Source organism: Letharia lupina (assembly GCF_014066315.1).
Source record: "Letharia lupina isolate WasteWater1 chromosome Unknown contig_8, whole genome shotgun sequence".
NCBI lineage: Eukaryota > Fungi > Ascomycota > Lecanoromycetes > Lecanorales > Parmeliaceae > Letharia > Letharia lupina.
In genome coordinates this window covers 1,942,312-1,954,764 of record NW_023502977.1, presented here as the reverse complement: position 1 = coordinate 1,954,764, position 12,453 = coordinate 1,942,312, and the positions used below count along the sequence as shown (strand labels likewise).

General features: G+C 51.1%; 4 protein-coding genes across 4 annotated transcripts; 2 read left to right on the top strand and 2 right to left on the bottom strand.

Moving 5' to 3' along the window:
* Positions 1-1,235: 1,235 nt before the first annotated feature.
* HO133_010403 (uncharacterized protein) lies at positions 1,236-3,185 on the top strand (the record flags this gene model as incomplete). The annotated part of the gene is made up of 1 exon (XM_037301256.1): positions 1,236-3,185. The coding sequence occupies one exon, from the start codon at positions 1,236-1,238 to the stop codon at positions 3,183-3,185; it is 1,950 nt and encodes a 649-aa protein (XP_037154073.1).
* Positions 3,186-4,098: 913 nt separating this feature from the next.
* Positions 4,099-4,675, top strand: HO133_010402 (uncharacterized protein; the record flags this gene model as incomplete). The annotated part of the gene is made up of 2 exons (XM_037301255.1): positions 4,099-4,388; positions 4,531-4,675. The coding sequence occupies 2 exons, from the start codon at positions 4,099-4,101 to the stop codon at positions 4,673-4,675; spliced, it is 435 nt and encodes a 144-aa protein (XP_037154072.1).
* Positions 4,676-5,561: 886 nt separating this feature from the next.
* On the bottom strand, positions 5,562-7,611 carry HO133_010401 (uncharacterized protein; the record flags this gene model as incomplete). Its single annotated transcript, XM_037301254.1, has 5 exons — positions 5,562-6,115; positions 6,172-6,254; positions 6,326-7,072; positions 7,133-7,342; positions 7,400-7,611. 5 exons carry the CDS (start codon positions 7,609-7,611, stop codon positions 5,562-5,564), a joined length of 1,806 nt encoding a protein of 601 aa, XP_037154071.1.
* Positions 7,612-8,529: 918 nt separating this feature from the next.
* Positions 8,530-10,211, bottom strand: HO133_010400 (uncharacterized protein; the record flags this gene model as incomplete). Its single annotated transcript, XM_037301253.1, has 3 exons — positions 8,530-9,559; positions 9,626-10,002; positions 10,068-10,211. 3 exons carry the CDS (start codon positions 10,209-10,211, stop codon positions 8,530-8,532), a joined length of 1,551 nt encoding a protein of 516 aa, XP_037154070.1.
* Between the last annotated feature and the right edge of the window lie 2,242 nt (positions 10,212-12,453).

The following is a 12,453-nucleotide window of genomic DNA, read 5'->3' as shown; positions in this document are numbered from 1 at the left end:
CCACTTTTGGATGCGAACAACGTATCCTGCAATGTTCAAAACGTACAAACCTCTTCAACGATTTCAGTCAGCAGTGTTCATATATGTCATACCTCCACCGATCCGCGGGCATTGTGCGTTGGCAAGTTCGAATCCGCTTGTTCCTCCACGGGTACGGTACTACTTTAGAGGCCCCGTGATCGTCCGCTCTGCATGGTAGGGCAGAAGTTTCCAATGGCCGACCATTCGCTAGTCTAGCTACAAGGACTCGCTTCTTCTTGCTTCTAGAGTCAAATCAAGGCACACTGATGCAAACGACTCGGACTCTACTTTGGTAGGCTTCGATCCAGCGAATGAACAGTAACAAGTTCTCTGCTTTTGTTGCAAGAGTGGAGGGCAAAGAGACCCGGTCTATGGCGAGAACTTTCTTTAGAGTGGAGCACGACATGCACGGGCTGACTGGCTTGATCGCCGTTACAGAAGTTTCTATCCAGTCGGACACCAACGATCTTAGGCATGCAAAACCAATCAGCCGGCTCCTCATCTAAGATGACGCAGGATAGAACGTTTAATGGTTGGGATACCTACTTACCATTGCACATGTGTGAACACAACTGCTCTCTGCATCATACAATGATCAAATACCAGGGCTAGGTATTGAAGTAAATGACAGTCAAAGCCCGTAGTTGGCGTGCTCGATCGAGTAAAACTTCATGCAGGACTCCGTTGCCCAGGGCTACTTTGAGGAACGTGCTGCCAGCCTGTTAGCCGTTAGCGCAGGCAGCCATAGCCCCAATGTATCACATAACACTATTGTGACTCAATGGGCTCGACGCGGTAAATCAAGGTACTCGAGACAAATCTCGCGCGTTCAATTGGTTATTGGAAATGTGCTCCTCGATCTTTGAGTTCGAGTAACTGTAGTCCGTACCCATGCCAACATAAGGGTAACAACAAATGCTCAGGACGCCATGTCCGGGTCTTTGTGTACAAAAGATTTCATGCTTTCTGTAGCCCATCCTTCGAATCCTTCGATCCACCGTCATCATTGAGTTGAGAAATATATGTTGGAGTGTGGAGAGGGGCTTATCGATTAGCCGTAGGCCCTCCCAAATTTAAGCCGCGGACTACGAGTGCTCCAGATCGCTCTGCTCTCATTTCAAACTCATTATTACTTACTCGACGCCTCTGTTAAGCCAGCCTTGCACAATTGGTGCAGCTGCGCTGACCATTGTAGCCCTGGCTGGCTCCATTATATGGCAGATAAGCCATCCAATACTCGCGCCGCCGAGGCTGCGTGCGTTGAAGATTACAATGATGAGTCCGAGACTGCGGTGCCAGAAACCAGGAAAACAGCAAACATTACCGCGAAACGGTCCAAGCTAGACGGCACCAAACCTCAAGTCGCTCGCGACGAGTTCAGCGACTCGGGACACTCAAGTCAGACACTCGCAACCTTAGGGAGCACAAATTCATCGCTCCAGTCCAAGTCTGGCTTAGATACCATCAGAGCTGAGTCACATGCCGTCGCAGGCAAGACGAGGCCCACCAAGGGAGAGCAAAAGTCTCATAGCAAGTCACGAAGCCCGGAGAAACCACTCTCACAGAAGGCTGCTTCGAATAGCCGGAAGGAGGAGATTGCGCGAAAGGAGTCATGCAGCTGCAGAGGTTGCGTCGCAAAGGCGCGCCACGCTACCTCTCACCACCCCAGTAAATCGACAGGGAAAGCTAGAGCGCCAGTCCCAGAAGTATCACAACCGATGAGACGTGCACAGGTACCCCAACACGCTCCTTCTCGACCAAGAGCCTCGACCTCGCTTTCATACCATCGAGAACGACCCCTAAGCTTGTACGCCGGTGTGGCATCTGAATCTCTCTATATCCAATCACCACAGCCTATATACGTTGAGTCTCCGCCGACCGTGAGCTACGCTCCCACCGCTCCAATTGTGTCACCTTCCTACCCACCGCACCCAACCTCATACTTCCCACCACCACAGCCAATCCACCAAGCTCAACAAATCTATACTTCTCAGCCCTCTCCATACGAGAACTGGCCTCATCCGCGCCCACGACATTGGACATCGGATGACCACCTTCCCTCTCGCCCTCAGTCAGTGCTCTATACAACTACGCCAATCATCGAACACGTAGAGCCAGTCTATGCTCCTGTTCCGCCCTCTGCGCGGCCGATATCCCGCCAACTGTCGCATCGTGAGTGCCCACGGGCCTTGCCAGAGCAACACTCTGCACGCGATGAAGATTACTACAACATGCCTCCTCCTGCTCCACCACCACCAAGATTAAATACTGCGTCTCACCAAGATCGCAGACCAGCTATCCGGCATGCCGTAACTGCTGAGGGTCGTCCTACACTTACTCACCGCCGGACTGTACGAGATGAGAGTACTACGGCACATGTGGGCCATGAGAGTCCCGTCAAACAAAGCCACGGCGCACATGAGCGCGCGGGACGACTCTCTCGCAATACGAGCAACGAAACAGTTCCCAAAACCCATAGCATCGAGCGCGGCATGGTTCGTACTAATATCGAAAGCGATGCGGCAAAGCGCAGGCGGCGAGCCACTGTCTACGGTCACGAATCCTTCAACGAGCTTACAGACGGGGTCGAAGCATACCAAGCGTCCAGAGGAAACGGTCGAACATCGCATCATATTCCAATCTCGCCGACCCTTCTCATGCGAAAGAAGACACATACAAGCAGCAAAAGTAGTGAAACGAGCAGTCGCAAGAGTGGAAAGAGCGGGAAGAGCAGGACGAGCAAGACAAGCAGAGCTGGGAGTGATCTCAAGTCCCGGCGGCCAAGCGAGAATGAAAAATTCTCTATGCGCGTTGATGCCTCTCACGACGTCAATGTCGACCTGAAAGGTGGTATGGAGGGTCGGAGGATCAGCGTCCGCCATAAAAAAGACGAAGGAGAAATGGAGTTTAGCATCGGATCCCGAGGGAGAACAACAGCTGGGCGCGAAAGCCGAGAGAAGAGCCGCAAACACTACTCCGACAGGGATGGTCAGAGCGAGACTGCGATTGAGCGGACGAGAACTACGAGTCGACCACCCATGAAGATGAGGGAAAATGAAGAGAATGAACCAGAGCCGAGGATCGTCCGAGAGCGGATTATGACTAGGACTAGAAGCCTCGGAGGCAGCAGCAGAGTTAGAGGTGAACGAGTGGATTTCGTCTAGGGAAAACACAGACTGAAGGAACGATATATTACGGCTGTACGGACATATCAATCCCCTGTTAGTTGGTTTAAATTGTTGGATTTTCATCACATCTCGGATTCTCTCCTCGGTCTAGTGCTTGCTGGCTCGGCCATCTGACTAAAAGTTGGAGGGACCTAGAAAAGCAACATCATAACGGCTGGTTCGGTTTATTTCTCACATAATGTCACGATTCGGGGAGGATGAGACACGAAGAGATGTATTTACGGCCTAGGACGATTTGGACGATTGGTTACGAAGCGTTTGATATCACTTTGCAGCAAGCGAGCGATTTTGGTTCTCTGTGTATTTACTTCAACAGTGTGTAATTGGAAATTCACTCGTAAGTTTTACTATGTCCTTAGGCTCTTCCATGTTGCTCCTGGAAGCACTCATCTGTCTGCACTCTACTACCCATCCCCAGCACAGAGTCAGCGCCGTCAGCAGAAGGCTCTTCCAAGGATCTGTGCCCACCCGATCTGCGAGACAATGACAAAAGCTTGCCACGCCTCTTGACACTCTAGAATGTGTCGATTCCTCACATGCTGGCTTCCTCGATTCAAGCGTCATTAGGTATGTCACAGTTCCCGCCTACCTTGCCTCTCAGTCTGAAAAAACACCATGCGTCCCGATTAGACCTAGCGGGCCTTGCCACCACCATATAAGGTAAGCTTCACAGTACTTAGAACTCTTGAGCTCTTCATAGCAAGTATTCTATTCATATTGCGAGTGCACTACATGCATCATTCAGATCACAATCCAAACCCTGACACCTTGTCTCTTGCTCAACTGCACTGTCTTGTTGTTCCAGACTTTTCGATTCTCATAATACTCGCCCCTCTGGAGTCTACGCCTCCATCTCGTTACTTTAACGCCCAGATCCAGAAAATAAGCCATGCCTACCACCGAAAGCTTTGCCAAATCCCTACCTTTCCCCGACGATCTCCCTACGGTTACGCATCAACGGTTGGAGCTGAGCAAATTACTCTCCGGGGATGAAGCCGATTCGGAAACTCTGTTCGAAGCCTGTGCCAGCCTTGGGTTCTTTCTGCTGGATCTAAGAGGGTGTACCGAAGGAGAGACCATTTTAAAAGAAACTGAAGCGGGGTTCAACATCGGTCAGGATTTCTATGCCTTGAGTGGCGCGGAGAAATCCAAATTCCCTTTGCTACCGTCGAAGTTGGGGTGAGTGGCACACGCTCTGTAATAGAATGATGTTCCTTTGACTCTTCAGTCCGCCATATGTGAGTCAGAATTCAGTGTTCATAATACTGTTCTCGTTGTGTCTTACCATACCGTCAAAGGCCCTTTCACTTACGCGCTGCAGCTACAAACCGATAGGAGGCACTAAAATCGAAGACGGCCGCCCCGACCGCTGCGAGATTGACTCACTTCCCACCGACGACCTCCTCGCCTTCGTACCGCCCAACAGCAACCCACCCGCCCTTCGAGAAGAACCCGGCCTCTCGTAACCTCATGCGCGAAGCATATGCACAGCATCGCCGGCACATCCTCACCCACCTGTCCGCGCACCTCGCTCTTCCCCTCTCATACATGCATGCCCTTACAGAACGGTCCCCGAGCAATCTCCGCTTCTTGCACATGCCACCACGGCAAGCGTCAGCGGCTCAGACCAAGCTGGGTGGGCCACCCAAAAAACGGCAGCGCGGCCGTGCTCTTCAACAACGCCGGCGGACTCCAGGTCCTCGGTGACACGGACGGCTGGTGCTACGTGCGCGGCCCGAACCCGGCCACGTGGTTATCAGCCTTGGGGACTCGATGGTGCAGTGGACCGGAGGCGCTTCGAGGAGCAATATGCATCGTGTGGTTGCCGCGCCGGGCGCGCAGCATGAGTGTCCGAGGTCCAGTATCGCGTATGTATTGAAGTTTCCATACGCGTGTCGGATGGAGAGGTTGAAGGGCGCGGGATTTCCACATGGTGAAGATAACAAGGAGAAAGTGGAAAGGTATGAAGAGTTTCATGCGAAGAAGAGTAATGGTGTTGGGGAAGGGAAGGATCTGGTGGGTAGTAGAGGAGGAAAAAAGACAGAAAAAAAGGTAAATGTGATAGTGAACGAGATTACGGTGTAGAGAAATTTGGGAATGGAAACGTAGGACTATTATTGATTAATCCGTGCTATTTTTCGCTCCCCGTTCTATGACAAAACCAATCCGTCCATAAGCCGCATGAGTGGTAAAGCACCGTCTATCGTTCTACGCTCTTGAAAAGCAGGGACCATGTTCGAACATACGCAAGCAAACGGCCAGCCTCACCTTCCCCTTCCCCCCCCCCGCTTCACCATAACTACTCCTGGCATTCCTCGGCTCACCAAAACTCCCACAAATCCAAAGAACAAATCAACCTTCCAAAGCAAACACCGTGACATCGTTCGCCGGGACTGTAGTGGGCGCGTGCGAAGCCGGCGAAGCGGGTATTTCAAACGTGACGAAACGGGGCGTTTTCGGATCGTCCTTGTTGGGAGCGGCCGATGACGCAGGGATCTCGAACGTGACAACACGGGGTGTTTTCGAATCGTCCCTGCTGGCAATGGCCGATGCCGCAGATACTGGTGCCGAAACCGGGACGAGGGGCGTTGTAGCTGCAGGGGCCGGAGCTTGAGAAGTATGCGGATTGGTTAGTACGACCTGGGGAGTCCCGGGAATCGATGAACGCTGAGCCTGTGTTGTCACCTCTGCCATCAAAGCCTGCGTTTGGTGTGCGGCCGCCGGCTCCTCATGTGAATCTTTTACCGCTTTCTCGGCAATGGAAGATGCTAAAAGGGTCTCGGCCTTTCCGTTGGCATGAGCTTCCTTCTTCCAGTCTGAGGCCGTCGAGCCGGGTGCATCTTCAGGCAACGCGCCGATTTTCCCGGTATAGAATTGTTGCGGACGCCATAGGTTTGATGGTTGACCTTGGAGAACTTAGCAAGATGCGCAGAGAAATGTCAACACGGAAGGCATATCTTACTCATGGCTTCGCGCCAGTGCGCCATCATACCTCCTGATCTCATCAAAGCGATCATTACCGGGACAAAGGAGGCGTCGAATTCTCTGTTTGATCCGAGTCAGTAGTACTTCTCGGCCAATCCGTACCCTGAACGGTGCGGACAGACTCAACTTACAGCGCTGTATACACGATGCCGATGAAGAGGTCCGAATTGGCCTGCAGATTCCTCGAGACGAAATACTCGTCTTTGCCGGCGACACGGTCAATCTCCATTGCAACTTCGATGAGAGGATGCTGCGAGTTGATGTCGGCCAAGATTTCCGTCCCGAAAGGAATCCTTGGATCAATCGTCTTGAACATGCGGTGGCCGTAGCCAAAGAGCTTCGCTTCTCGCCTCTTCACTTTGGCGATCAAGTACGGCACATTTTCCTTCTTGCCGATCGCGGCCAGCGACTTGTAAGAAGCTTCGGCGGCCCCAAAGTGGAGGATTCCATAGCCGGAAGAGAGGGCGGAAATCAGACATGACAGCGGGTCTGAGAGGCTGGAGGCGCCGAGGAGAAGGGCCGAGGTGGAGTTCGTGTGCCCGAGGTCAGCACCTAACGCCCAGACTCGCTGGATGTGGTAGAGAAAGGCGAGATCGGGTTTTCCGGTCGCTTTGTCGACTTTGCCCATCATAAGGAGCAGATTGTATAGGAATGATTTGTCGGCGTCGACGGGCGTGAACGGTATTCCTGATCGATGACAAGCAGCCAATGCAGCACAAACTTGGAAGCACGCCAAAGTTCGAACGACGGCCTTGTCCGCGACTGGTAGATTTTTGTTGTAGAGGTTGCGGCCTGAGAAGGCTGGAATACTCCTTGGATCTTCACCCAAGTACGCTGCAAGGCCTGCAATGACCATCTGCATCGGGGCTGCAGATCTCCTACACGGAAGGATATATTAGTGGGACAACCCGGGCAAGAGACCTATTGGCAAGGCTTACGGAAATGACCGAATGACTTTGGATACGCTATCAGGGATCTTTTGAGCTGCTGTCACGAGCTCCTTTCTGAAGGCTTCTTTCTCCGCTGCCGATGGCCAGTGACCCCAGATCAAAAGGTGCGACAAATCTTCAAATTCGGCGGTCTTCCAAAGCTCTGCGAGGTTGTTGCCTCGGTATTGCACTATGCCTTGCTCGCCATCGCTGTTTTCACTACGAGTCAGCATAGTCCGGAGGTCCTAAAAATGAGGTTGTGTGCAAGACTCATACATGAACGTGATCTCTGACTCCGAAGCCGCCGTGTTCTTGAAGCCCGGATCGAAGAGGCGAATGCCTTCGGACACCTGATCCGCTAAGTCTGTACCAGCATTCGGCGCTTTCAGGGCTCGAAAATCGGCAGCCTTGATTGTGTTGCGATAGATAGGGATCTCATACTTCTTGAAAGTACGAGAGTCCGTGATGTGAAGTACACCCTCCGACATTATGGCGTAAGTAAGAAAGGGGGAATGGTCAAGTTGAAGGAGAGAATAGAACCCGTGAGTACTGCAGAGCGTCAAATGGGGAGATTGAAGAGACTATGTTCGAAGACTTGGTGTGAATACTGAAAGAAAAAGATGGGGGCTATGCAAACCCTTTATCAAGGAGCTTCGGAGAGATGGAACAAGTCCGTGCGTCATGAGTGAAGCGGACAGGCGGACGCCCATGGAGCGTTTGGGCTGCGTGCACTGCGTACGAAGCTCGACTGAGTCATTAAAGAGTGGTGGATTGCGAACTATCCATCATTGTAGACAGCGGCCCATACCTGTCTAGAATGCTACTCGATGAGACGGCTTGAAGGAAGTATAGCTCGTATTTTGCAACCCATAGCCGTTTAGAAGGCTATCCGATGAGACGGCTTGAAGGAAGTAGTAATAATATCTCGAAACCCATACCTGTCTAATACGCTAGGGGATGAGACGCCATGAATGAGACGAAGCAATACATCTTCCCACACAGATCACTAGTAAGCATTCCAAGTCAAGGATAAGCTGACTGCATAGTAGGAGTGCATAGCAATTTACCTGAAAGTATTCCGTCGGAAATTACCATTGCTTTCAGCTCATTGGCTTACCTTGGTGAGACATTGTAAACACTTCCGGACGTGGCAGACGCCACGGATTGCATTTGAGCTTAGTTGGGCGGTGTGCTTCCAAAGTAAACGATGTATGGTACATTTGGGTCGAAAAATAGTTGTATCAATGCGTGTGGCTAATGACTTCTATGGTTGTGACAATTAGGCCGGATGGATCGTAAAAATGAGTGAGCAATGCGAGGCGGATTATGTATCGGTTCGCTGCGGCCCATGTCGCAGTACTCACCAAATTCCAGCTCAGTTCACAAGACGGGCACAGACTGCTTCTCTATGGCTCTTCACCACCAGCTGCGTATCGACTCTTGACCCTCAACCACGGTCCGTATTTCCAGAGCAAAAACGGCGCGGGCAACCCTAATAGTGTTGCGATCAAGGCTATTAGGCTGTTTCCCCAACCATAACCCAGTCTATCATACATGTATGGCGCGAATAGCGGGAAGCTGAAGCCAGCTAGGGAACGCAAGAAAAGCCCGGCAGCACTGGCGGACGCAGCGTAGAGCGTGTACGTATCCACTGCATACGTTTGCGTACATTGAGTTGCGATCTTCAATCCCACACCAAAGATTGCTATCCCGAGGTTCGGCATAATCCAATGAACATGCGCCTGTGCGCTCCATCCATACCAGAGGAGACCAACTGGGACAAGTATTGCACCGGGTACAAGAAGAGGAAGGCGGAATTCCGGCCGGCCGACTTCTTTGCCACTTCTTTTCTTGAGGATTTTGTAGATGGTGTCGTTTATGCGGGCGGTGGATTGTGTCCCTATCAGGTAACCGATTCCTAGGGAGATGTAATTGAGACCAGCAATCCCGATAGATTCGTGGTAACGCTCGGTCCACAAAATGGGAAGCGTTGTCAAAACAAGATAAACGACACCATAAAGATAACCCAGGTAGAGGGCAATGACTTGGATGATAGGCTGTGTCCCGAGGAGAACGAATGGTCGTACAAGTGCTAGCTTCAATATCTTGGAAAATGTACGACCCGACAATTCCCATTTGGTATGCCGGGCTTGATTGCCGCTAGCTTCTCGCAGTTTCTGTGCTTTTCTGGCGAGTATTGTGGGCGCGAAGGTTTCCCTCAAGAACAGAAAGCCGAGAACTTGTACAGCCCCATCAGCGATCGAGATAACCCAAAACAGCCACCGCCAGGAGGTTCTCTCCGTAATGAAACCTCCCATTACAGGTCCCAACACTGGACCGAGGAGAGGGGCCAGAGTATAGATAGCGATTGATTTTCCACGCTCTTCAGCTACCCAGCAGTCTGCAAGTATACCGCTTCCTATTGTAAAGGGTGCGCTGCTTGGTCGTCAGCCAAAGAATTTGATAGCTTGCTTGTTAGGCACCTGATTCGAAAAACTTTACCTTCCACCGAGTCCTGCGAGGAAGCGAAAGACCACCATCTGAGTAGTGTTGTGTGCAAACCCACAGGCAGTGTTGAAGACCAAATAGAACAAATTAGCCAGCTGTAGCACCAAAACTCGACCGTAGACCTCAGATAGTGGACCAATGAGGAACGGACCGAAGGCGTATGCAAGAATGAAGACCGAAAGACAAAGCGAAGAGATGAATGCGCTCTGAATATGTAATGCGGGACCGATACTGCTCAATGCAGGCGCTACAATAGAAGTTGAGATTGACGAGATGAGAGTGTAGGCGGATACGACGACGGTGACTGTCCATTTGCGCCCGTATGTCCAATTTTTGGGATTGGCAGGGTCATCCGGACCGTCCCAGGTGACCTTCGCGTGTGCATTAGCCTATGTATATTCTTTGGTTTCTTGAGTGCCCGGACGTCAACACTTGCCAGATTGGATATTGGTGGGGTTGAACTCGACTCTGATTTCTCAGGCAGTACCGGCCTCTCCAAATCATCACGAAGCGTACCATCGACGGGGTCCTGGTTCGGCCCAAGCCCAGCTTCGGCTTCCACGATTTGACTATCTCCCATAACGGTGTTCTCCTATGAGTTTTAGGAATAGAGTTCTTTCCAAATGGGCTGGGGTCAAGGTCGTGCTCAAAGTGGGACTATCGGTGCTACCAGTGCTATGAACGGGGAGGGGCAGGAAATGCTCCTAGAGCCAGAAGAATATGAAGGCGCACTCTTCTGATCGCGGGGGGTAGCCGTGTGGCAAGTATCCATGTCAGATGTGAGGGATACGGATTTGTTTTTTAGCAGGGGATATGGAAATAAGCCAATAGGAGTTGTAGGGTGTAGAAGCGTAATGAATGGTAAGGGAAGAAGGGGAAGAGTGAGAAGAGGGAAGAGGGAAGAAGGCCGTTGGATGTTGGGTATTGCAGGCGGTGAGCTTTGAGGTAGAGCCATTACCTTAGGCTTACCCTATTAAAGCTCTTTATATAAGGTAAGTATATCGTGAACAGCATTGGATAGTACAGTACACTACAGTAACATACCTAGGTATGTTACTGTATCTTGGGACGGACCGCGGAGTGACAGGCCTAGCTCCGGCGGAGGGGGGCACCTTCTAAAGTACCTTTCCCTTTCATCTTTGACATAATCATTGGCTTCATTAGCTTTATTCTCATCATGACAGAACAGACTGAAGATCTAGAGCAATGTCATTCATCTTCCTCCTTCCTCCTTCCTCCTTCCTCTTGCTCAATTTTGGCCCCCCCATCCGAGCGAATCTGTAAACGTGCGGCCGAGGTAGGATCACGAGTCAATCGGGTTTCAGCAGCCCGGAAAGTACTATTCAAATCGCCTCGATTTCAAGGAAAATCATATGGGTTTGTCGAGAGTCTCGATTGATGTACGATATACCCGGCGGAGAACCCGTTGAATATTGGATTATGGGAGAATTGGTTTTCTCTTCGGTCATGTCTTTCACTGGACAAGCTAAGAGCGATAAGGAGCGATTGAATTGGCAGACTATCTCTACGTTGTCTGATTGGTCGGTGCGTATTCCAAGACTCGGCTGGCCGCACGAGTCCTCGTACATCATTGCCAAAAGCTGGCACAATTACGTGAGAACTTCAATGCTTTTCTTGTGCGGCATTTCATCTTCTCAGCCTTGAATAGTATAGCAAAGTGAAGGGGCAATTGATGGTACAACATATCCATGTGGTCCACTGGCACGACTCCACCGCTAATTGTTACATGCGGTCGACTCCACCGCTAATTGTTACATGCGGTCCTCTCTACGTCCGCTCGGCGTGCCACATACAACACGGACGATTACCCAACCCCGCTTGTGCCGCTGCTGACGACAGAACCGGTCGGATCTCTACATAAACTCCGTCTTACAGTACTCCGTACCAAACAATCAGCCGCACACAGGGTCACATTCCTAAGCTGTCCGGTGGTCCCATTTTTAGGAGTCGTGATGTCGCTCACTTGGACTCTTGTCACATATTCTGTAGCATCAATGGAAGCCTGTTCCTGTCTCCCATGCTCTCGAATGAAAATTCTCTTGCGTCTTTTACTTTTATGCCCATTGGATCCGTAGCCAAATATGCTACGAATGCAGCCCAGACCCGATGTTCTACGGCAAGAGGCTTCTGCCTACCTGGATCGACAGAGTTAGTCACGAGACCGCTGACGAAGTTTGGGCCGCGGTGCCGCGATCTATGGACCCCAAAAAAGGCTTTTGTGATGTTCAATACCTTCAGCTCGTTGCTGTTATCGACACAATTGCTTGGTGGATAGAGTCAATCATTGTTCGAAGCACCGACTTTGAGACCGTAGCTTACTTGGGTTGCATCTTCTTCTGACTCCTTCTTTCCTGATTGGGGCCGATATCGGCGCTTCACACATCCGGATGTAAGATATAACATCGGTATATTTCTTGTGTATTCTCCTTTAGAGCTGGAGATGACCGTAACTCGTTCTTTTTATGTATAGGAAGATATCTATAGTGAGGAGTAGGTCAATGGACGGTACTGTCATAGCTAAACTATGTCTTCGCATCTTGTCATTAAAGCCTGGCATTATTTTGGCCACCTTTATCCCCTCACTCAGCACTTTCCAACACCTCTTTCAGCTCCACCTCCTATTCCACTCCCGCGCACTTCATCTTCAGCTCCTCTGTCTCCGCCGTCAGCCTCGCCACCTCCCCCGTGCCCGAAGCGCCCGACCCGTTCCTAACCTATGCCGCAAACACCGACTATGACCGCTCTGAACTCATCGCTGAGAAATCATCCAGTGCGTGATGGACTCCAAATCGGCCAGATCA